This window comes from Siphateles boraxobius, unplaced genomic scaffold, assembly GCF_051911475.1.
Source record: "Siphateles boraxobius isolate OS27281-9 unplaced genomic scaffold, OSU_SipBor_1 21, whole genome shotgun sequence".
NCBI lineage: Eukaryota > Metazoa > Chordata > Actinopteri > Cypriniformes > Leuciscidae > Siphateles > Siphateles boraxobius.
Window position 1 is genome coordinate 2,022,351 of NW_027508822.1, and position 25,535 is coordinate 2,047,885.

The 25,535-nt window shown below is 38.1% G+C and overlaps 3 protein-coding genes across 3 annotated transcripts in view; 1 reads left to right on the forward strand and 2 right to left on the reverse strand.

Moving 5' to 3' along the window:
* Positions 1 to 25,535, reverse strand: part of LOC143746058 (uncharacterized) — a 211,342-nt gene that overhangs the window by 170,268 nt on the left and 15,539 nt on the right. The window lies entirely within an intron of this gene.
* Positions 1 to 25,535, forward strand: part of LOC143746076 (uncharacterized) — a 189,292-nt gene that overhangs the window by 30,244 nt on the left and 133,513 nt on the right. The gene's annotated exons all lie outside the window — the stretch shown is intronic.
* LOC143746078 (uncharacterized) lies at positions 17,553 to 21,112 on the reverse strand. Its single transcript, XM_077237801.1, has 3 exons — positions 20,582 to 21,112; positions 19,301 to 20,497; positions 17,553 to 17,821 (listed from the first exon to the last, which is right to left on the reverse strand). The coding sequence occupies exons 1-3, from the start codon at positions 20,979 to 20,981 to the stop codon at positions 17,607 to 17,609; spliced, it is 1,812 nt and encodes a 603-aa protein (XP_077093916.1). The 5' UTR covers positions 20,982 to 21,112; the 3' UTR covers positions 17,553 to 17,606.

Genomic DNA, 25,535 nt, shown 5'->3' on the forward strand with positions numbered 1-25,535 from the left:
ACAACTTACTTCAGACACAGTCTTAGATGAAATCCACTGAAGATAAAAGAAGACATTAAATCTGTGAAGATCTCAGCAGAGGAGGAATAAACAACTCCACAAACAGCATTACCAGCTTCACTTATTACTAACCAGACTGACTTTATTTCTGTCAGACGTCTTTGACAGTTCTTATTGAGAATTTAACAGGTTTAACTGTTTCATTTGTCACCATAACAGTGATTCTTATAATGCTAGAATATAGGGCATATAATAAGCTAAAGGAGATCGCTAGTTAATACCACACTCTCAGAAAAAAAGGTACAAAAGCTGTCACTGGGGCTGTACCTTTTCAAAAGGTACACTTTATTACCTAAAGGGTGCATATTGGTACCTTAATGGTACATATTAGCACCTGAAATCAGAGGTGGGTAATTCAGGGGTCAGAAAGTAAAAGTCCTGCCATATGTTTATTCCACCCATCAGCTGATTTCACTAATTAGTTCCATCTCCTGTATGAATTAGCAAATCCAGGTGATTGGAATAAAATACTAATACTACTTTACTTTCTGAACCTGGACTTTACACCTCTGCATAGCAATGCCACATGTCAGCCAAGAGCAAAGAAATAAACCAGAACTGGACCTTATCGTAGCCAAAACATATGTGTATATTAAATATGGAGTAATTTCAGCTACAGCCTTAGATGAAATCAACTGGAAGAGAAAAGAAGACATTAAATCTGTGATGATCTCTGCAGAGGAGGAATAAACAACTCCACAAACAGCATTACCAGCTTCACTTATTACTAACCGGATTGACTTTATTTCTGTCAGACTTCTACAGAAGTTTTATTGAGAATTAACAGAGGTTTAACTCTGTTTCATTTGAAGTTACCATAACAGTGATTAGTGTTTCCATTAGTTGGGCTCTTAACTCTTATTATATATTTTGTCTCTTTTGGCTGCTGTGACAGTGTGTTTGTTAAACACATCTGCAACAGCAAAGGAGACTAAAGTGAAATAAGATCAGGTGATGATGGTTACCTAGTGATGGTTTAATAATCATCATGAAGTAGACTGATTTACTGAGATTTTTATAATCTAACAATTATCTTGTTCCATTAATATAATCACATCACAAACCCTGTATTACTGTAGCAAGAGATCCAGCAATGTAACAATCAGTTTAGACATTTTACCAAAAATGAATTAAAAAATTTTGGCTTACGCTGACACACACAGATATCAACAATCAGCACATGAATCTCAACAATGGTGACAGTCACAAATATTTAGATAAATAGATTAATTCAGAACATCACTGAAACGCTACTAATTCACAACAAAAACAACAGAAAAAAATAATAGCAAATATTTAGAATCAAACAAAATTATAGGACAATTCAGCATTATTTATTAATGTTGCAATGCATGCTGGGAATTTTGTACTACGGTGGTATCCAGCACACATTGCAGCGTAGTACTTTTGATTGTCACCATTGTTGCGATTTGTACGCTGATTGTTTATGTCTGTGTGTGTCATTATAAACTGACTTTTTTGTGCTCATGTTCGTTAAGGTCTTCTAACTTATTGTTATATTATTGCTTGATCTCATGCTGCAGTAACACAAGGTATGTGATGTGAAAAAAACAATTGTTAGATTAAAATATCTCAGTGAATCAGTCTGTTTCATGAAGATTATTAAACCACCAACAGGTAACCATCATCACATGATCTCATTTCACTTTTGCTTTCTTTGCTGCTCCAAATGTGTTTGACAAACACACTGTCACAGCAGCTAAAAAAAAATATATACAATAAGAGTTAAGACCCCAACTAATGGAAACACAAATCACTGTTATGGTGACTTCAAATGAAAAACAGAGTTAAACCTATGTTAATTCTCAATAAAAACTTGTGTAGACGTCTGACAGAAATAAAGTCAGTCTGGTTAGTAATAAGTGAAGCTGGTAATGCTGTTTGTGGAGTTGTTTATTATTGGCTACGATAAGGTCCAGTTCTGGTTTATTTCTTTGCCCTTGGCTGACATGTGGCATTGCTATGCAGAGGTGTAAAGTCCAGGTTCAGAAAGTAAAAGTCCTCCTTCGTATTTTGTTCCAATCACTTGACCTGGATTTGCTAATTCAGACAGGAGATATAACTAATTAGTGAAATCAGCTGACTGAGTTCATGGGTGGAATAAACTATGGCAGGACTTTTACTTTCTGACCCCTGGATTACCCACCTCTGATTTCAGGTGCTAATATGTACCATTAAGGTACCAATATGCACCCTTTAGGTACTAAAGTGTACCTTTTGAAAAGGTACAGCCCCAGTGACAGCTTTCGTACCTTTTTTTCTGAGAGTGCACTAACAAGGCTCAAAATAGCCCCACACTAACACGGTAGCTTAATGAGGGTCTCTACATACAAACCGAAGCACTGAGAACTTTGTAAGTGTACAGACAGTTTAATAATAATATACTTTATATTATTTTTCCAAAGATGGCTCCGTGATGGTACTGTCTTTATAAAGTATATTATTATTAAACTGTCATAATACAGAGATAAGGGGCAAATGTTTGGACAGGACAATGTCCTGTTGCTCTTTCTTTGCAATCTTGTCCAGGTTGCGTTTTATGGCTTTATTGTAGGCTGAGTTTTATTTTAACAGGAAGATCAGTTCTTACAACCATCTCTTATAACCCTGCCTGTTTCATTGTCTTCAAAAACGGCCTCATGTGCCTCATACTCCTCCTGATAGGGAGTCAAGAGATAAGGCAGGCATGCATATCCCTCGTCTCCCTGCAAAACTCCTGAGAATTCACCTGAATAGAGTTTTTTTGTGGTGTGTGGTGTGGTGTGTGTGGGTTGTGGGGTGTGTGGTGTGTGTGGGGTGTGTGGTGTGGTGTGTGTGTGGGGTGTGTGTGTGTGTGGTGTGGTGTGTGGGGTGTGGTGCGGTATGTGTGTGTGTGTGTGGGGTGTGGTGTGGTGTGTGGTGTGGTGTGTGTGGGGTGTGTGGGGTGTGTGTGGTGTGGTGTGTGTGGGGTGTGTGTGTGGTGTGGAGTGTGTGTGGGGTGTGTGTGGGGGGGGGGTGTGGTGTGGTGTGTGGTGTGGTGTGTGTGTGGGGTGTGTGTGGTGTGTGGGGTGTGTGTGGTGTGGTGTGGTGTGGTTGTGGGGTGTGGTGTGGTGTGTGGTGTGTGGGGTGTGTATGGTGTGGTGTGTGTGTGGGGTGTGGTGTGGTGTGTGGTGTGTGTGGGGTGTGTGGTGTGGTGTGTGGTGTGTGTGTGTGTGTGTGGGGTGTGGTGTGGTGTGTGTGTGGGGTGTGTGGTGTTGTGTGTGTCTGGGGTGTGGTGTGTGTGGTGTGGTGTGTGTGGTGTGGTGTGTGTGTGTGGGGTGTGGTGTGGTGTGTGTGTGGGGTGTGGGTGTGGGGTGTGCGTGTGTGTGTGTATGGCGCTCGCTTTGTGTCATTTCTTTCCTAACCAAGCTTAAAGACGTGTTAACGTGTGTGTGGAGAACGTCTGCCCGTCTGAACGCAATACTTATTTTTCCTCAACTTTGTGTCTCAGTTGGCAATTAATTTTCATCGTATTTAAAAAATATATATACTATTTCTGTTACCCAGAAGTGAAATATTAGGCTATGTGAATTTAAAGTGGCTGCGTTATAAATATACATATAGGGGAACAGCCTAAATGTTTGTGCTGTTGTTGGTTCCCATGACATGCTATATTTTAATGTTTTAGTGTTTTAATGAGATTTTGCATTTCACTAATGAAGGGGAATGTAAAGCATTAAATCAACCAGTTCTATGAAATATCTCAGAGGTGCATCTCACGAAGCTTCATCTGGCAAGCATATAGACAGAGCACAACTCTGTGTTACACATTCAGATAATGGAAGAACAGCAAGGTCACACACAGGGTCAACAGCCGGGAAGAAGGGGAGGAGAAGGGAGTGTGGTGGAGGGGTACGGAAGAGGGCAAGATTGTGGATGTTTCTAATGAAATAAAGGACACTTTTGCGAACCATGTTCTCAATCATGACCTTACAACGACTGAAGTGAATCAAAAGGTACAGCCGAATGTTAGGAGAACAAAAGTCTCTTCAATCATTCAAACGTTTGACAGAACAGATATCTAATCAGAAATTGTGACTCAGATAAGGTCCAGTTCTGGTTTATTTCTTTACTCTTGGCTGACATGTGGCATTGCTATGGCCTGCTTGTGGCCCAGATCTGGCAAACAGGAGTGGGCCACCCAAGGCCCGTCATTCCACGCTGCATGTGGGCCAGATCCGCATTCCACTAGTGCCAGATTTGGGCCGGATCTGGGCCGACATAATCTTGCTATGTGGGACATAAACTGTGCCAAAATAAGATTATCTATGATAATGTCTATAGACGTAAATGTATGAGAAAATAAGGAAAAATAGATAGCTCCAGACGTATGGCAGACGCAGTCACGTTTATAAACTTAGATTGTGGCAGACGTTCAGACGTGCAGATGTAATTCACACGTTAAATTCTAACGTGACGCCAACGTGACGTCTGCAGAGATCAACAGCTACGTTCTTGACGTGTCTATGTGACGTGATATTTGCGTGTACGTCTCCATGTAAAACAAATGGAGACGTACACGCAGGTATAGACGTGTGTTATCTGTCGTGCTTGTCAGTCTCGTCGCCGAATGGAACATTCCGAGCGCCATATGTAACCCTATTTCGTCATCATTCAACGTAACTCGAAGTGACTACGAAAGCGAACTTTACTTCTTTACATTTGTTAAGTTGGTTTACTTTACCCTTTTTGTATTTTAGAATTTATTACATTTATTAATAAAGTGAATTTAATTTAATTTTTGGTCTGATAGTGGTTACATTTAATAAAATGGCATTATGGCATTATTAACTAAATTGTTTTCCATGTGATAACTTATATTGAGAAAATGAACTTGAACTCTTAATATTTAAATAAATTATGTTTGAATAATTTGTTCAAACATAATTCCAAACTCTAGGACCATAAATGAAGTGGGCTCCAGTCAGAGCTAACTAACGAACCCCCGAGCTAAGTATTTTAAGGCCATGCTAGCTTTACTGTACGTTCACACCGCTGCTTGAGCTTCCAAAGTTACCGGAAGTCATTCATTTTCAATGGAACCTGGCTTCTCTCAGCTGCACGGAGCGTCAAATCCATCGGCGTCACATTTTGGCCGACCTGAGCGTCAATCAGAAAGTTGAAAGTAGCTCAACTTTATGGTAATGAGCTATGAGGGGGTTCAGCAGCAAGCAGCGGCAAAACGCCAGCAACCAATCGGAATATAGACGTCCTCCGCGCTGGCTGATTCCGGAGAAACATACGATGTAAACTTTCGTTCCTACCAAAACATTTTGTTCTGAGTCCGACGTCTTCTCCGCAAATACAATACAGCACCACCGAACACAACAACTTCACGATGATCCATAATGATGCAGTGATACACATTTGAGGATGAGCGCAACTTTTATTGGAAATATTTACGAACGCTCATTTTAAGCGGGAATGAAATTTATTTGCTCATGGTAACACCGATTTGACCAAACGCACTAGATGCAAATAATAATAATAATAGCGCATTATTCTTTTTTTTTTTTACCAAATGTGACCAAAAACAGTTATAAAAATGCTGTTATTATAAAGGTTTCTAGTGTCAATGTATTGCTTGTTTTTTTCTGTTTACAATTTATGTTGTGACACTTCTCTTCTCTCATGATCGTACTTGATTGTACTTATTATTACCAGTGTGACTTTATTTCTGTCATACATCTACAAAAGTTATTGAGAATCAACAGAAGTTTAGACGGCAATGTTTTATGGAATTTTTCATTTCAAGCCACCATTATGGTGGTCAGTGTTGTTTTAGTTGGGCTCTTGAACCTTTTAATTTTTTGTTGTTAGTTTTTCTCTGGCTGCTCCAGCATTGTGTTTATAAGCCACATTTGTTATTGCACGAGAAAACCTGCTAACAATATGGTGTGATGATGACTTTTTCATTACGTAGTGACCTGATTCACTGATGTCATTCAGAGTCGAAATCTTTTACTGTATGATTTATCTTGCGTTTTAGTATTGGTGATTGTAGCCCTGAGATTCTACAGTTTGAGATCCAACAGCAATATGAAAAATTTTGAACAATCTTTGTGCACTGGAGCTCTTGTGTTTAGACACACAAACATCAAGAATCAGCTTATGAATCACAACAATGGTGACAATATACAAACTAGTGACACACAGATCAACTCTGAACATCACAAAACAAGCTATTAAAGTCATAACAAAACAATAGCAAAAAAAAAAACATGCAAACAGAAAAAACAATGAAAATTAGAGGACATTTCAGCTGTATACTTTATTCATACCGCAATGCATGATGGGAGCCATGGATGCATTTTGATTGGTGGCTCCCATCATGCACTGCAATATGAATCTTTCGTGTGATTGTCACCATTGTTGAGATTCATATGTAGATTCTTGATATCTGTGTGGGATTTTAAAACCTTCAGATTATTAACGGACTGCTGGAATTAGCTACTGTAAAGAATAGAACCTTTGTATAATCAGTTTATAATGCTGGTTGAGTGAATCAGGACACTACAGATTTGTAATTTCATCATTTAAAAATAACCATCATGACCTGGGATGTGTTTCCCAAAAGCATTTTAAGCCTAACTTGATCGTAGAACGATAGCAACAAAAGGGCTGTATGATCAAATTAAGCTTACGATGGTTTTGAGATACACAGCCCATGTCATAGTTTCTCTTGCAGTGACTCATGTGCTTTACAAACACAGAGTTGGAGCAGCCAGAGAAAAACTAATGTTAAAATGCAAAGAGTCCAGAGCCCAACTAAAGCAAACACTGATCGCCATAATGGTGACATGAAACAAAACATTCCATAAAGCATTACCATCTAAACTTCTGTTCAATATAAATAAGAATGTGTGTAGATGTATGACAGAAATACACTGGTAATAATAAGTACAATAATGTCTAATGGCTCGAAGTCAGTATTTCTTGTGTTTCTCTTTTTTATGTTCTTGTTGTTTCTCTTTCCTTCAATGATTCTTCTTATTAACATTAGGTGTCACCACTAATGGCCAATCATCACTTAATTATCTCATTAACTTCAACACTGCTTCAGTGTTCATTTTTAACACCCTGTAGTTGGACCTATATGTACACCAAGAGTATACATATGTACACTGGGGATTTTGCTGTGTGCTACGTCAGAGCGGCCAAAGCGTCAACAAGCTTCCCCGTACTTTTTGACAAGCGTCATTGACGGGGCGGAGCTTCTTTGCAACTCAAGTCGGCGGCGGTGTGAACGTACAGTTAAAGAGATGAGCCTAAAGGAAAAACGTTGCCAATGTTAGGTAGTTTGGAAAAGACGGATTGGATCAGAGAGGGCGCAGCTTGAGCCCGACCAAGATAACAGCAGAGGTTGTCTGATCCCACCACAGACAAAACAGGCCTCCATCTTCTTGGAGACCTTCGAACGAACCCTCTTACCGCATGGTTGAAATCTCTTAAAACCCACGAGATTCAGACTTTACTAAAATGCATTAAATCATTCAAAGGAACGATTTAACTGCTGTGGAATAAATTTGATCTAAGATGTGTGTGACAGTAAGGGCCCTATTTTAACGATCTGAAACGCAAGTATCAAGCGCGAAACGCAAGTCGGGTCTTTGTAAAGTAACTATGTGTGTGGGTCTTGGGCGCTGTTGCTATTTTACCGGCGGGATAAATGACTCTTGCGCCCGACGCAAGTTTAAAAGGGGTTGGTCTGAAATAGCTTTATTATTCATAGGTGTGATTTGGGGCGTAACGTGAAATAAACCAATCAGAGCGTCATCCAACATACCTTTTAAGAGCAGGTGCGCATGTTGCATGGCGGATTGTTATTATTATGGCTGATTTACCAGGCGCGTGCCAGGAGCGGTTCACAGCGAGGAAACCGATTTTTTTTCCTGGTTTTTGACGGACAAACTAATTTTTCAGATGTCCTTATATACATATGTGTCTTGCCAGTATTGGGCAAACAGGTCTGATACATCATTACTACAATTAGCCTGAAAAATTTGGGTAAATGTGTAAGCTAGACAAAAAAAACAAATTTGTTTACATCTTCATGGAAACCACAATGATTTCCCTCATGTGTTAATATTTTTCCTTTTTATAATGTATGATTTGCAAAAATAGAAACTGCTGCATCTGGTTTGATGAGAGAATCAAAGTGTATGCGCGTTATGCACCCGCTACATTATGGCCAAGCATACGCGCTTAAAATAGAATTATGGACAACGCGCAATGCGCCACTGACTTTAGATCAGGTTTTTTAAGGTCGGTGGCGGAATTGTTGGTAACACTTTACTTGAAGGGGTGTGCATAAGACTAACATGACACTTTTATAATCATGACATGACACATGTTATGAATATGAAGGAAGTTTTATGCATGTTTATGACAACTGTCATTAAGTGTCATTCGCTCAATTATGACATTTTTAATGCAAATATGACATTGTTTGAGATGTCTTTGTTATGATACCTTGACACAAACCAATACATCATAACCTGTCAGTGTCTTTGTCATGACAACTTGACATTACTAAGACAACACAACCTGTCATAAACATGACATGTCCATTAAAAAATGGATTTTCACCACAAACTGTCACTACATTCTATCGGCCGATTTGAGCCTGTCGCACATATATCAGTATCGGCATATATGACGCAGATATGCCGCCGATATGAACTTTTTTTTATAGAACATACATAACGCAGATAAAATGTTTGTAAATTGTGTAACTACATAGTTTATCCAGCAGAGCGCGCTCCATTGTTTGCGACTGGCAACCCTGGTTACAATAATGACACCAGTAAAGCCTTTCACTTTAGTAATGATGTCTTTCTTCAGACACGGTGTAAGATGGGCGCACACATTAGCTTCCACTCCACTGACAAGGTATGAAACAAAGCTAGCTAGCTAATATAGCAAACGAGTATGATAAGCTCGTTGTGAGAGTAAAAGACGGGGACATTGTTTATTTACTTTATAGCATTGCGTCTCACCAGGTGACAGCGTAGCGTTAAAACACCATTCAACAGATTCAAGCCACCCCCGCACTGGTAACTAGTTAGCAACTTACCTTTAAGGGGGCTTTTACACTGGACTCGTTTGCTGCGGTCCGAGGCCGAGCGTGTTTGCTCCCGGCGCCCTCCGCAGCGTTGGTCTGGTTTCACACTCAACTTGATTCTATCGAACCCTGGTGCGTTTGCGTGCATTTTACCTCATCGCAAGCGTGCATGGCGCATGATAGAAAACGCAACGCAATATTGTGTTCTTTATTAATTCGCTGCTATTATGCACAGTTGAGTGAACAATACAGGTTTACTGTGCGTGTGTCACATAAGGTGGACTTCTGCTGCTTGCAAACGGACTCTTTTGAGGAAATAGTGGATTTCCAAATTTGTTGCCCTGATTCCATGCACTATGTGTGTGTGTGAATACACTGCCGGCTCACTCTCGCTCATATCCAAGGTAAATCATCAATGAATGCAAGTGTTTTATTTAGCTGAATACATCACAATAAGCTAAAACGCATGTGCAGGTTACTTTACTTCCTGAACAAGTGAGCACCCGAGTCAGTGTTGCTTTCACATTCACGCGAACCACGGCACGGTTCGGGAGCAACCGAACTCGGACCACTTAATCCAGGTAGTCTCGGGTTCGGTACCCCAGTGCAAACTCGGGTCCGCATGACAGCGTTCACATTAGCAATTTTTAATGCGAACCGTGCCGCGTTCCGAATTAAACTACCAGTGTGAAACCCCCTAAGACACCGATTAACTGCTTGTCTGCTGCTGCCTGAACAAGACACCAGACGCAAGCCGCGCGATGCAGAGATGCTCACAAGTCTCTGAGCTAGAGTCCAAGTCAAGTCTCTGAGCTAGAGTCCAAGTCAAGTCTCTGAGCAAGAGTCCAAGTCAAGTCTCAAGTCTCTGAGCTAGAGTCCAAGTCAAGTGTCAAGTCTTTGAGCTAGAGTCCAAGTCAAGTCTCAAGTCTCTGAGCTAGAGTCCAAATCAAGTCTCAAGTCTCTGAGCTAGAGTCCAAGTCAAGTCTCTGAGCTAAGTCAAGTCTCAAGTCTCTGAGCTAGAGTCCAAGTCAAGTCTCAAGTCTCTGAGCTAGAATCCAAGTCAAGTCTCAAGTCTTTGAGCTAGAGTCCAAGTCAAGTCTCAAGTCTCTTGTGGTTATAAGTGTTGCATCACGTACAGTGACCCATCCAGGTTGCTTAGAACACTGCATAGCTTTATATAAGGAATTCAAAGCAAGTAATATGTTAGGTTACACTATTTCGATAGTCCACTTTAGACATTCTACTAACTATGTACATTTTCAACTACATGTCAACTAACTCTCATTAGAGTACTAGTAGACTGTAGTAGACTGTAGGGATGGGCACAGTACTCGACGCGACGATCGATCATAAAAATTATGATCTAAGTTTAAAAAAATATTTTTTTTTATAGCAGCATTTGGGCGGCACGTTGAGCTCTGATTGGTTAATGTTACTAGAGTGTAGTCCAAAGTCCAAAACGAAAAACAGAGAACATATGGCTTCAAAGTCACGTGATGTCTAGCACAAAATAGATGGAAAAAAAAATAGTTCAGTGTAAAATATGCAGCGCCATGCTGTCACACAAATTTACCACAAGTAGGCTACAATGCGTTATCTAGTATTTGTACATACAATGTCTTCCGATACCAGCTAGATACCAACTGAGACGAGCATCGCATCTTTTACCGTCAGACAGAAATGACACGCAGCCAGAGGTGAAAAGATCGCAGTCGAGTTTGAGACTCGGACTCGAGTGCGACTTAAGTCGCACACACAGTGACTTCAGACTCGACTTGAGACTCGTCCTCGAAAGACTTCAGACTCGACTCGACTCGGACTCGAGCTGCAGGACTCGTGAACAATTTTTATTTTTAGGAAACGTCTGATGAGCTCGCTGTTATCCCCCTCCCTCCGTTACCTATTACCTGCCTACGTAACCACGTACTGCGTAGCCTATTGCACATGAGAGGATAATAACAAACAAAAATGTCGACTGCACCGGCCGCTGCTGTGCCATTCATCGTTAGCTTTGGGTTCAAAAACTTCAAACAAGAAGCTCCCCATCTCTGGCACGATGCAAAAAAAGACAGTTGAACCCATTATAATTAGTGATGTTTTCTACACTGAATGCTGCGCAACGCAAGTGACAAATCTCCGACAGTAAACTGATGCCTTATTCTGCTTTGTAATGGGCGCTGAAAATCTGACTTTGGTCATGTTTAAGAGCTATAATTGTGTCCCCTGTGCATCTACCAACCCAGAAAACACGAAAAGTGACAAAACTTTGTTTTGGTAAGCCTTTCTCTGCACGCATGTCTAAAAACAAGACGATCAGATTTTCGCTCCCCTTCTGATGTAGGAATGGGATCATATAATATTACCGCCCGTTAATCTGCACGTTTCACACGGTGCCGCTATTTGGTTTCGCAAGCGACAACTGTGTTACCAGTTCTTCTAAATGAGTGGCAAAAGTTGGAGCAAAGTATGCAAACTGATATGTCGTTCCTGCACAGACGAGCACTGAACACTATTTAGAGTCCTAGCCTCAGGCAAGAGAGCAGTGGATTAATTTAATTTAAACGGAAATCCCCCAGACACAGATGAATCAATGTAACTCCACAACAACTACACTGAACAAAATTATATACGCAACACTTTTGTTTTTGCCCCCATTTTTCATTATCTAAGACTTTTTCTATGTACTCAAAAGGCCTATTTCTCTCAAATATTGTTCACAAATCTGTCTAAATCGGTGTTAGTGACCACTTCTCCTTTGCCAAGATAATCCATCCACTTCACAGGTGTGGCATATCAAGATGCTGATTAGACAGCATAATTATTGCACAGGTGTGCCTTAGGCTGGCCACAATAAAAGGCCACTCTAAAACGTGTAAAATGTGAAATGCAGCCATAGTGCAAGACTAATGAGTAAGACTAACGAGTAACAAAGCATTAGGCAATAGATTTGAATATTGATACAACATATCAATTAATTGACAGAAAAAAACATACCTGTTTAAATAAAAACTGGCAATGAAGGAAATCCATTGTGCTTGATTGCTTCTGTAAAAATGATGCAGCTGTTCTTTGTAAAAGATATTCCAAGTTGAAATGTTTGGACCAAGGTCAAAGGATAAGATAGATGCAGCTGTAAGTCGCTCATCTGACAAACAATCACAGTTAGAGAGCCTCAAATGTGGAAAAATCGCAATGAGGAATACATTATTTATTAAATAAATAAATTATAATAAAAGGAAAATAGACATCGTATGTTGTAACAACTATTTGTAATAAAAAGTCATTATAAAAAGTACAACTGTTTGTAAAACTATGTGCACTGAGGACATTGACGTAAGAGAAATAAGCAGTTTAGAGATAGACACACCCCAGTACACAGAGCTCACGGGAGGATCTCAAGGACACTCAGAAACAGGAGGAACAGGAGTTTTACCACATTCCAGCAAAAGACAATACAAGTGGAAAAAGCCTTTGATTTAAACTGTTTTAAAATGGGAAAAATAGACTGTTATGCCAAATTGACAGATAAATAAACTGGACTCACTGATTTAACTTAAAAGATTCAAGAAATGTTGGGAGGATTTAACCTCTTTTATACGCCAACCAGACCATTTTAAAGAAAACGTATAGGGATAAATTGATGCCAAAACCATTGAAAATTGACAGACTAAAAGTCACAAATAAATTCTACAACTTGTAAACACAAAACACATTCTACAAATAGATTAAAAATCTGCAAACAAAGTCCTCATGATCCGCAAATGTAAAACAAGATCTACAAGCCACTGTGGAGGCAGATGTATGATAGGAAATGTAGTCTGTGATAACCCAGGGAGTGCGTGGCCAATCGTGACACCAGCAGACTTGGGAGAAAACGAAAGAGTCTGAAATCTTGCTTAGAAGGCAGCAAAATGTTCCAACTACACTCTCAGAAAATAAAGTACATAATTGTACCTTTAGGGGTACAATGGCTTGTCACTGGGGCTGTACCCTCAAGGGTACAATATTGTACCCTTGGTATAGGGTACATATTTATGTCCTTGTGATTTGTACCTTAAGAGACCAGTCTTGTACCTGTGGTGACAATTTTGTACCTTTATTTAACAGTACAAAAATGGACCGTTCAAAAATGGTAAAGAATTGTCTTTGACAGGGTACAATTGTTGACTATAATGATATATATATTACACACACGCTGAACTAAAATCAGAAATTATTAAATTATTTTTATTTTCACATTTTCCAACATTTCATTTTAAACTCAATGTCTAACTGTGACATATAAATTATCATCATCTGAGTAAGAGTCATTTGCCTGAAAGTCCATTTCATCTCCTTTCATCTCGACGTTGGTTACTTCTATGCCTGCTTCTGATATTTTCTGAAGGACCTCCTCGGTTGAAAGCCCTGGAAGAACCATGAGTAACCGTGCTATGACTTCTCAACCGATGGCCAAAAGAAGTAAAGACCGAAAACTGGACGTTCTTTTAAATTGAGATTCAGGCAGCCAATCAGGGCTGGCTCTACATACAGTCTCAGAAAATAAAGTACATAATTGTACCTTTAGGGGTACAATGGCTTGTCACTGGGGCTGTACCTTCAAGGGTACAATATTGTACCTTAACCTTTAAAATAAACGGTACATATATGTACCTTTTAATGCTTTTTGACCCTCAAAAAGGTACATTTATGTACCTTGAGATCCAACCGCAAAAACTCAAGTGTTAATTGAACTCTCCTGGGAGTTTATATGACTCCAGACTCAAGAGTGTTAAAGTGTTAAAATATGAGTGTTCAATTAACACTCAAGAGTGTCAAAGTTAATGATATAATTAAGTGATTCATTGAGGGATGATTTACCATTATTGAAGACACCTGATGTTACCATCAGAATCACTGATGAAATAGAGAAAATATAATTTTTTAAGACACCGTTATGGTGATCAGTGTGTGCTTTAGTTGGTTTCTTGACCCTCAAATCATTCATTTTAGATTTTGTTTGGCTGTTGTATCTGAGCTGTAACTGCCAGATGAACAAAGAGAAAAGGTGATCAAGTCGTGTTGATTATGTTTTGACATAATCATAATTTACTTGAATCATTAAACTCATTTGGAATCTAATCTCAGACTTAAATGTATATTGTTGATTTTAGCAGCCTGTGATTCTACAGCAAATGATTTCCAGCATTTTCAATATAAACCAAAATATTTCTTGATAGTTCTTCTGATCAAAAGACTTTAAAAAAAATTATTTTATGTAGACACACTGACATCAATAATCAGCCTGTGAATTTCATCAATGGTGACAATAATAAAGCATGTTGCAGGGCATTCTGGGTGCTACCAATCAAAACTCATTCATGGCTCCCATCATGCATTGCGGTATGAATAAATTATGATCCGAATTGTTTTACTAATGTCCTTTCCCTAATTGAATATTCTGTTTGTCACCATTGTTGAGATTCATACACTGATTCTTGATGTCTGTGTGTGCCTAAAAGAAAGATTTGTTTTATCAGAAAAACTTTTAAGAAATCCTTACGATTACAAATTTCTGGATTTTAGTCTGTAGAATCACAGGCTGCTGTAATCAACAATATACATTTAAGTCAGCAATTAGACTTTAAATGAGTTCAGGTTAAATTATGAATAAGACAAAACATAACCAACACCACCTGCTCAACTTTTCTCTTTGTTCATCTGGCAGTTTTAACTCAGATACAACAGAGAAACATAATCTAATATTAACAGTTTAAGGGTCAAGAGCCCAACTAAAGTAAACACTGATCACCATAACGGTGTCTTAATTTTTTTTATTTTCTCCTTCAGTGATTCTGTTTGTTAACATCAGGTGTCTTCAATAATGGTCAATCATCACTCAATGAATCACTTAATGAGCTCATTAACTTTAACAGTCTTGATTGTTAATTTAACATTCATATTTGAACACTTTAACACTCTTGAGTCTGGAGCCAAATAGACTCCCAGGAGAGTTCATTTAACACTGGAGTTTTTGCTGTGTTATAATGATTTAATCTCAGTAAATTGACTTACAAAACTTGTATTTCCTTTATTTCAAGGCTACTTAAATATAGTGATAAGTTAAAATCTACCTTAAATGATTAAGGTATCCTTAAAACCTTAAAAAAAACTAAATAATTTTTACAAAAAAAAATTTACTTGGCAGAGGCTGTCTTTTGATATTGTACCTTAACCTTTAAAAGAAACGGTATATATATGTACCTTTTAATGCTTGGGGACATATATGTACCTTTTTGACCCTCAAAAAGGTACATAAATGTACCTTGGGGGACAGAAATGGACTCCTACTGTACCCCTATTTCTGACAGTGTACTTACAATATAGCAAAATAATGTATATCACAATACATAATCTCCCAAAAAGTGGAGAATGTGATCAAATATATAGTATTATGCTTTGTCAATTTGGACAAAATGGGAGATAAAAAAAAAAGTCCCAATAAAACAATTAAAAGGCAAAGCTGAGTTTCCTGTGTGCAAGTGAACTTCTGGAAGGGGGAGAGCCTGCAAGCAGAAAGAGAGTACAGAAGTTCTCTCAGCACGACGGGCTGGTTTTCAAGGAAATAGTGAACAAGACCACCACCACAGCACCTCGATTTCTTTCCCTGTGCCATGTAAAAAGGCTGGCAAAAGATTAACAGAACAGCAAAATAGTTTTTGATGTGGGTGGAGTAATACTTTTGAAGTTACTTATCAAAAACAATGAAAGTAAATAGTCCAAAAAGAGGACATGGGTAGAATAATAAGAAAAATCCTGCCAATATAAAACTATTTTTGTGGGTAAATAATAATTATTGATGGTTGAAATAATTATGAATGCAGCAGTAATTTGGCAATTTGTTGATTTTATTGTACTGTACAAGCGATTGAAGTGAGCTAAAGCTTTTGGGACCAGAAGAAAAGTAGGAAGTTGTGCTATAAAGCCAATGTCAAAAATTTACAAGTATAAAATACAGAAAATGCAAAAATATATTTAACGGTACATAAAGGAAAGAACATTTGAATATTGCACTATGGAACATTTGAAATGATGGGCTTCTCATATCTCCATTGGATGATGAATCTACCAGATAGAGCACTAGAAGATAAGTGAAGTAAATTAGGGTCAAACATTGTAGAAAATTAAAAACCCTCTATGATATTAGTATTACAAACTGAAATAACAAGATGTCTTAAAGTGAATGTCCTGATTGAATAATCTTCGTAACAATGTATTGCCTTCCTCTAATTAAATATTTCTCTGTAAGATGAATCTATGAACCAAAAGTAAAATTACTGGAAATTATTATTTTGTAGGGAAAAGTATACGTATACATTTGGTTAGAGCTGTAATATTTCGGGAAAAGGGAAAGAGAATGTAAACACTATAGCAACAGTAGTCAGACTTAGCAAAGTTTAAGAAGAACATTTATGGAAAAATAAATAATGAATTGTGTAAGAATGTAATTGAGAAAATGGAACAGAAGCAATACAGTCATAATACAGTTACAATTATGAGACTTCATTATTTGGTGATAATGAAACTAATATATTTAGAAAACTATTAATTAATGTGAAGAATAAGGAAATAAGGGTAGAATATTCTAGCACAGGCTAGAAGGAAAATTAACCAAGAGATAATGGTAACATAAGATAAAATAATACATGGATAGAAGGCTATTACCTCTTACTTGTAGTAAGAGTGAGAAAAAAAGATACAAAACATGGGTTATTACATTGCTAGAGCAAATAACAGTTATTAACCAGAAGTTATTATTTCCTTGCAAGGGAATACATAATTTTCTTTAACAATTGGTACATGTTTATCTCTTATTCAGTGATAGAAAAATGTTTTCCACCACAATTAACATTAATGACACTTTAAGAGCAGCCGCTTCTGCACATGGCGTGGATCAGACACACTTACTTCAATATGCTTTTCCCTGAGATATATACCTTGAATCACATTGTTCCTGGCTGCTTGGGAAGATCACAGTCTTGTGATTTTAATGCTTGGGTTTGTGACTTCTACTATTTGGCGTGCAACATACAATTCTGCATGGTTGCAGATAAGACGACATCATGTGTCCCTCTGGGATGTTTCCTTCCTTTGCGCCTCTGCTTACGTTTCATACGGCTTGTATGTGTGTGCATATTTCTGAGTGTATTTGGAGGTACATTTAATTCCATATTCAAATCTTCCCCTACAATATTAATACTAGCAAATGCCCAATGAAACGGATCCAGGACTTATCTGGTTTAAAGGTTGTATCAGCGATTGTGGGTGACGACACTTCTGTTTGTGTTTGAACAGAAATTTGCCCCCCATCCTGAAATTTTGAAATCACTGATACAACCTTTAAGGACACCGCAGAGGACCCTGAATTAACGTCTAGCATCTTTAAATTTATGATTGTAACAGGTTATGGGAATGTTTCAGGATGATTTATAAGGTTACAGCGGTATACAAATACAACAATCCTCTTATGATTCTTAAGGTTTTGTTTACTTATGAAACTGTTCCCACACTGAATACATGTGTATGGTCTCTCTCCAATGTGGATCCTCGTCTGTCTCTTAAAGTTTCCTTTATCCGTGAAGCTCCTCCCGAATTGATCACATGTGTAAGGTTTCTCTCTGGTTCTTCCATCAGGTCTAAAAGAAACATTAAATCATGTGACATTTCAAACGAAAGAAAAATGTGAAATAAAAAGTGAAGTAATTAAACCAATCAAATCTGGTTTGAGGATGGTTCCAAACATGACAGGGTTTCGGCACTCTAAGAAAGTTGAGATTCACTGCACTAGCATATGCGTACAGTCAAACAATTTTCTTACATTAAAGGGATAGTTCACCCCAAAATGTAAATTCTGTCAGTATTTACTCTCCCTCATGTTGTTCAACCCCGTATCACTTTCGTTCATCTTCGGAACACAAATTAAGATATTTTTGATTAAATCTGAGAGCTGGATCACTCCTCCATAGGCTTTTAAGGGATTGAAACTTGACAGCCCTGAAAAGTCATTAAAGACATTGTTAAACTAGTCCAAGTGACTACAGTGGCTCAATCTTAAGTTTATCAAACGACGAGAATACTTTTTGTGCGCAAAATAAACAAACAAAAATAACGATTTTATTCAAGTATTAATTTCCTTCTCTGTCGACCTCGAGATAGTACACGTAGTGTAACAGTGTACTGCTTCCGTGTTGTACGTCACACGTAGGCTCACTATTGGCTGATGCTGGTCATGTGTGTGATGCGTGTGACGTTCAAACAGAAACATTACGCAATTATACTAAGTGAAATCTCAATGCTGACAGAGATGGAAATGAATACTTGAATAAAGCCGTTATTTTTGTTTGTTTTTTTGCGCACAAAAAGTATTCTAGTCGCTTTATAAACTTAAGATTGAGCACTGTAGTCACTTGGACTATTTTGACAATGTCTTTAATGACTTTTTTGGGCTGTCAAGTTTCAATCCCTTAGAAGCCTATGGAGGAGTGATCCAGCTCTCAGATTTAATCAAAAATATCTTAATTCGTGTTCCGAAGATGAACGAAAGTCTTACGGGGTTGGAACAACATGAGGGAGAGTAATTACTGTCAGAATTTACATTTTGGGGTGAACTCTCCCTTTAACAGAGGAAGAATCTAGAAGCATCATCTTTGAAAATATAAACATTTTGTTTGCCCCTCTTTCTTTCTCTGTATCAAGCAGGTGTCTAAAATAAACTTGCTATGTATTACCAGCGCCACCTATTGTCAAAGAGTGAATTTCCAATTTTTTGCATCAGTCTGAACAGACGAATTACATTTAAATATTAAACAACAATTTCATGCCACACATTCCTGTTGTAAAAGTTAAAAGATACAAATCAAACAACTAAATGTCCTGTCGCTTTTTGCGGCTGTTAAGGAAAACTAATGAATGAATGAGGCATTTAATATATTGCACTTTACTACTGAACACCTCAAGCACTTTACAACATCAGGGAAGGTGTAGGTGGACAGGAGAGATTTGGTTGTGACTAACTTACACAGAAGAGACTTTTGTTTCTCAGCATATAAAGATGAACTACTTACCGTGATCTCAGACTGTGTTGATGTGGTTTCTCCACTGTGTGGGTCTTCATGTGTAGCTTCAGGTGAGTTTTAAAAGAGAAACTTTTCCCGCACTGATCACACGTGTTCAGCTTCTCTCTGCTGTGGACCCTCTCATGTGTTTTCAGATTTATTAACTGAATGAATCTCTTATCACAGTGTGAACACTTGTAAGGTTTTTCTCCAGTGTGAATCCTCTTGTGTGTTTTCAGATGTGATAACTGACTGAATCTCTTGTCACAGTGTGAACACTTGTAAGGTTTTTCTCCGGTGTGGATCCTCTCATGTGTTGTCAGAGATTCTGATAACCTGAATCTCTTGTAGCAGTGTGAACACTTGTAAGGTTTTTCTCCAGTGTGAATTCTCTGGTGCAGTTTTAAATCGCTCCCTGTAGTAAAAGTCTTCTCACACTCAAAGCACATGTACTCTCTCACATCAGTGTGAGTTTTTTGATGTGCTTTCAAATTTTTTCGATTTAAAAAACTCTTTCCACATTCAGAGCATGAATGCGGCTTCTCCTTTGTATGAACTCTCCGGTGTGTCTTCAGGGCTGATGCGCCAATAAATGTTTTCCCGCATTGATCACATGTGAATGGTTTCTCTCCGGTGTGCATTCTCATGTGAACATTAAGGTTTGATGATTCTGCAAAACCTTTTCCACACTGATCACATGCATACGGCTTTTCTCCCGTGTGGATCCTCATGTGTCTCTTAAGGTGAGGTTTTTGTGTAAAGCTCGTCCCGCACTGATCACACGTGAATGGCTTCTCTCCAGTGTGGATCCTCATGTGAAGGTCAAGATTTCGTTTATTTGAGAATCTCTTTTCGCACTGATCACACATGAATGGTTTCTCTCCGGTGTGGATCCTCATGTGAAGGTCAAGACTTTTCTTTTCTGAGTAACTCTTTTCGCACTGATCACATACATACGGCTTTTCTCCAGTGTGGATCCTCATGTGTTTCTTAAGGTGAGGTCTTTGTGTAAAGCTCGTCCCGCACTGATCACACGTGAATGGCTTCTCTCCAGTGTGGATCCTCATGTGAAGGTCAAGATTTCGTTTATTTGAGAATCTCTTTTCGCACTGATCACACATGAATGGTTTCTCTCCGGTGTGGATCCTCATGTGAAGGTCAAGACTTCTCTTTTCTGAGTAACTCTTTTCGCACTGATCACATGCATATGGCTTTTCTCCAGTGTGGATCCTCATGTGTCCTTGAAGGTGTTGTTTTCGTGTAAAACTCTTTCCACACTGATCACACGTGTGCGGCTTCTCTCCAGTATGAACTCTCATGTGACGCTCAAGACTTTGTTTAGTTGAGAAACTGTTTCCACACTGAGTGCAGGTGAAAGATTTCTTGGCTCTTCTTTTCTTTAAAAATGTCTGTTTAGTCTTTGAGCGACTCAAAGGTTTTTCTCCAGGTTTGACATGATGTTCCTCCTCCACTTCACTCAGTTCTTCACTCTCCTCCTCCACTTCACTCAGTTCTTCACTCTCCTCCTCCACTTCACTAAGTTCTTCACTCTCCTCCTCCACTTCACTCAGTTCTTCTCTCTCCTCGCTCGCTTCCATCAGGTCTGACGTGAAAGAAAAAAAATGTATTTCATTATTAGTACAACAAAAATAATTCAAAGAGAGAAATGTGAAGTGAAATGATATAAAAAGAGCTCTGATGTAATAACAAAAAGTGCTATCCATAAATGAGGTACATTTATCTTCTAATAATTATTTTTATAGACACAAACATTATAGACACATCGTAGTTTTTGTCCGTTCCAAAAAAATAAAAAATAATAAAAAATAAAAAAACTACGATAAAACCTGTTGGAAAGCATCTTTTGCAGTGATTTTTGTGTGAGCATATCAGTGAACACCCCAGACCACTCGGTGAGTTTCACGTCTTTGTAAACTAAAGTTTAATGCATTTTAGGAAGGATTTTTCCAGTGAACATAGGCAACCATTGTGAACCGAAAATTCTGTTACCACAGAAACCGAAATTTCTCGGACCGGCAGCATGTGTCCAAATTTCAATCTTAACCGTTCTATTTCATCAGAAACGATCTTAAAACAGGACTTTAAGTGTAAAATAACAAACTTGTCCTTTAAGACTCACAGCTCTATAGTCATCAAATCTGAACTAAGGGAACTTTACATTGCAATTTATATACATTTAGGAGGAGGGAATTACAAAGAGGTGGAGACGTTCCCTTTAAAAAGTTTGCAAATACAGTATAGACTGTAAAATCTAACATTATTCTTACTAACTATTGTTTAGTTAACTTTAATTAATCTCCGACAATGTGTTGAACTTACTTAAAAAAAAAAATTAGTAATCTGTACTGTTTGCATGCTATGCCTTCATTACTCAGAAAACCCTATTAAACATTGCTTGACTGGTTTGAGTACCATTTTGCCAAAGCAAAAAAAATAAAAAATAAAAAATAAACGGGGCAAATGGTTTTTGAAGCGGGGCAATTCGTAATAGACTTTTCACTAATTTCTTCCACTTCTGCAGTCATCATTCTTCTTTGTTGCATACGCTCATTTTCCAGTCTTGTTGAATGTTATTGTCAATACAACTAAACATTTTGGGAGAACGTCACATAAGTTGACTTCATAAAATCATGTTGATTTCCTAAAATCAACCTAAAATTCCTCACCATTATTGTGATTAGTGTTCCCTTTGGTTCGGCACTTGGAACTTCATTTATATCATTCTGATTCTCTTCCAACTGGTGCAGTGATGCAATATGAAATCACAATTATTTGAATTCAAAGGAAGTGAAGTAATAAATATTATATATACAGTATTTATACTTAAATTATTTCCATGTTCTTAATGAATGTATTTATGATGTATAACATGTTTATCATGTTAAATAATGATCTTTTTACATTTTAATTGCAAACACTTATGGCATAAACTTTTAATTGGGTTGACATAATCCCTCTATATTTGTGACAATATCTTGCAATTTTGCTTGAGTCACACACAGACTTTAACATTCAGCATGCAAACCACAACAATGGTAACAAGTTTTGGTAACACTTTAAGATAAGGGTACATGAATTATCATAAATTCATGCATGAATTCTGCATTCATTCATGTATTAATATCTCATGAATCATCAGGAACTAACACAAGTTCAACATTTTTCATTCATGACTTCATGGATGAACAACACCTTAATTAAAACATTAACTAAGATGAGCACATCATCATGAGTTATGATTTATTACGCATGATCATGATGTTTTCTTTGTTCACAGTTAGGCCACCATTAATAGCACATTGTTCATCAGTGTTTCAAAGGACTAGTCACCACTTTAGTTGAGGGGCCACACACATTATGAAGTCCTTGATAGATAATGCTTAGTTAATGATGACTACTGTATTTGAATGTCAACAGAATTTGTGTGCTCTGAGTTGTGATTGGTCTATTTTGGGGTCTGTCCAATACAGTAGTCATCATTAACTAAGCATTATCTACCAATGACTTCATCATGTGTGTGGCCCCTCAACTAAAGGGGTGACTAGGTCACTGACCTAGACAAAGAACAAAGAAAACATAATGATCATGCGTAATAAATCATAATTCATGATGATGTGCTCATCTTACTTAATGTTTTAATTAAGGTGTTGTTCATCCATGAAATCATGAATGAAAAATGTTGAACTCCTGTTTGTTCCTGATGATTCATGAGATATTAATGCATGAATGAATGCAGAATTAACGCATGAATTTATACATGAATTCATGATAATTCATGTACCCTTACCCGTAAAGTGTTACCCAAGTTTTTTTTAAATTACTTTAATTAATTAGACCATTGCAATTTTAATTGCTATCTCTTGTCAGTATAACCCCAATAACGATAGTAAATACAATTTTAATGGTTAAATAAAGCCAAAAATGGTAAAACAAAGCAATTAATTTATTCATGCCGCAATGCACTCTGGGAGTACACTTCCTCAGATCACAGATAGAATTAAGTTGACAAAACTTAAATTGATTAAGAAGAACTTGATGTAATTAAGTTATGCTTACTTAAATTAAGGCAACGAGTTTGCACAATTTAATTAAGTAAACTGAACTAATTAGTTTTTACGGTGTAGGCGTCAGCTCGTTACCAGAATTTCCGCAGCCCTGATCTCATCAGCATAACAGTGATCCAATCAGCCTGACTAGATCGCCCACACATTAACATTATCATACAGACAAAAGCACAGCTGTACATTGAGCTTAATGGTCAAGAAATGCATAAAGACAAAGGGACGAGGGTGAGGGTCTCAGTAATTGACTCAGGGCGCTTTCACACTTGGTTCGATTGCCTGTTCCGAACCCGAGTTCGATTGTAGCCCCCTTCCCCTTGCCCCGATGGACTGTGTTCACATTATATTATTTCTATCCGAACCGCGGTACGCTTGCGTCATCAGTGGAGTCATTCAGGTTCCTGGGCACTACCATCTCTCAGGATCTGAAGTGGGACAATCACATTGACTCCATTGTAAAAAAAGCCCAGCAGAGACTGTACTTCCTTCGCCAGCTGAGGAAGTTCAACCTGCCACAGGATCTGCTGATTCAGTTCTACTCAGCCATCATCGAGTCTGTTTTATGCACTTCCATCACTGTCTGGTTTGGTTCAGCTACCAAATCAGACATCAGGAGACTACAACGGACAGTCCGGACTGCGGAGAGGATCATTGGTGCCCCCCTGCCAAACCTCCAGGACCTGTACTCTTCCAGAGTGAGGAAGAGAGCAGGTAAAATCATCACAGACTCCACTCACCCTGGACACCACCTGTTTGAACTGTTACCGTCAAGACGGCGAATCAGATCATTGGCCACAAGAACATCTCGGCACAGGAACAGTTTCTTCCCACAGGCCATTTCCCTCCTGAACAGTTAACACTCCTCCCAAGGCATATGCCTGTAAGTGCAATGCTCCCACTGTTTAGTGCAATATCCTACAACTCAGGTGATACTTATATGTAGATTTATTTATTTATAATATTCAAAACACTGTAAATATGTTCATAATCTGTAAATCTGGAAATGTCTATTCTGACTAAACCTAACTGTGATACTTTTTATTCTCATATATTTATATTTTTATTCTTTATTCTTATAATTTGTAGTATTATGTTTCATGTTTCTTGTTGTATTTGTATAGTCCACTGGAAGCCTCAGCACCAAAACAAATTCCTTGTGTGTGCAAGCACACTTGGCAATAAAGCTCTTTCTGATTCTGATTCTGATTCTGATCAGGCTGCAGCTGGCGTAATGTGTGGCTTGGTAACCGCGAATGAAAAGGCGCCCAAATGGATAGACTTGCTCGGTTGACATTTGTTCCTCTTTTTTTTAACCTTTGGTTTTGTTTTCAACATAGACATACAGAAACACACTTGCGTCTGTCTGCCGCAAAAATTCTGAAAACTTTTCAAAGACAGCGGGCTGTCCGCCGAAGACACATTATACGTCATCAATAGCGGTTCGTTTCCGCGGTTTGTTTCGATTGCGTTCATATTAGCAGCGGACCGTACCCGAGTTCACATGAACCGTACAGACCACCTTTTAATCGGACTCGAGTGCGGTTCGCGGGTGCGCACCCGAGTTTGGAAGACAGCGTTTTCACATCATCCAAACGAAACGAACTCTGACGTCATTCGAACCCGGGTGCGCACCCAAAGTGCTAGTGTGAAAGCGCCCTCATTTAGAGAGAACAGGACTGGAATATCTTGCTGGACACTGTTTAACAGCTGATATAACCATCCTCAAATGCTAAATTCAGTCTACTAAACTTTAATCTAAATTAAACATTTAACAACTTTGCAATACAACAATACCAATTTTTAGATCGATGTTTAATTTATTTTACTTAAAACTTTTTAATAATTACATTCTGGTCGCACTAGACTTTTCATTCCAATGACTCACATTCATACGTATGTGCACGTGGGAAACCAGAAACACAAGTTTTGCTGCATTCCAGTTCAAGTTGGAAAGCCAATTAATTATTGGTAATTTATATCATAATTTACGTTTTATTATTCTATTTAACTCTTTACATTTTATTTTACTGGTTACTGGTTATATTTTACAAAACTGTGTGTTTTTGCTAACTCTCAAAAAGTGACAACTTTGACATGCTATATAAAAATATTTGTGGGGTATTTTGAGCTAAAACTTAAGGAAAGACACGGCAAGTTTATTTATATAGCACATTTCATACACAATGGTAATTCAAA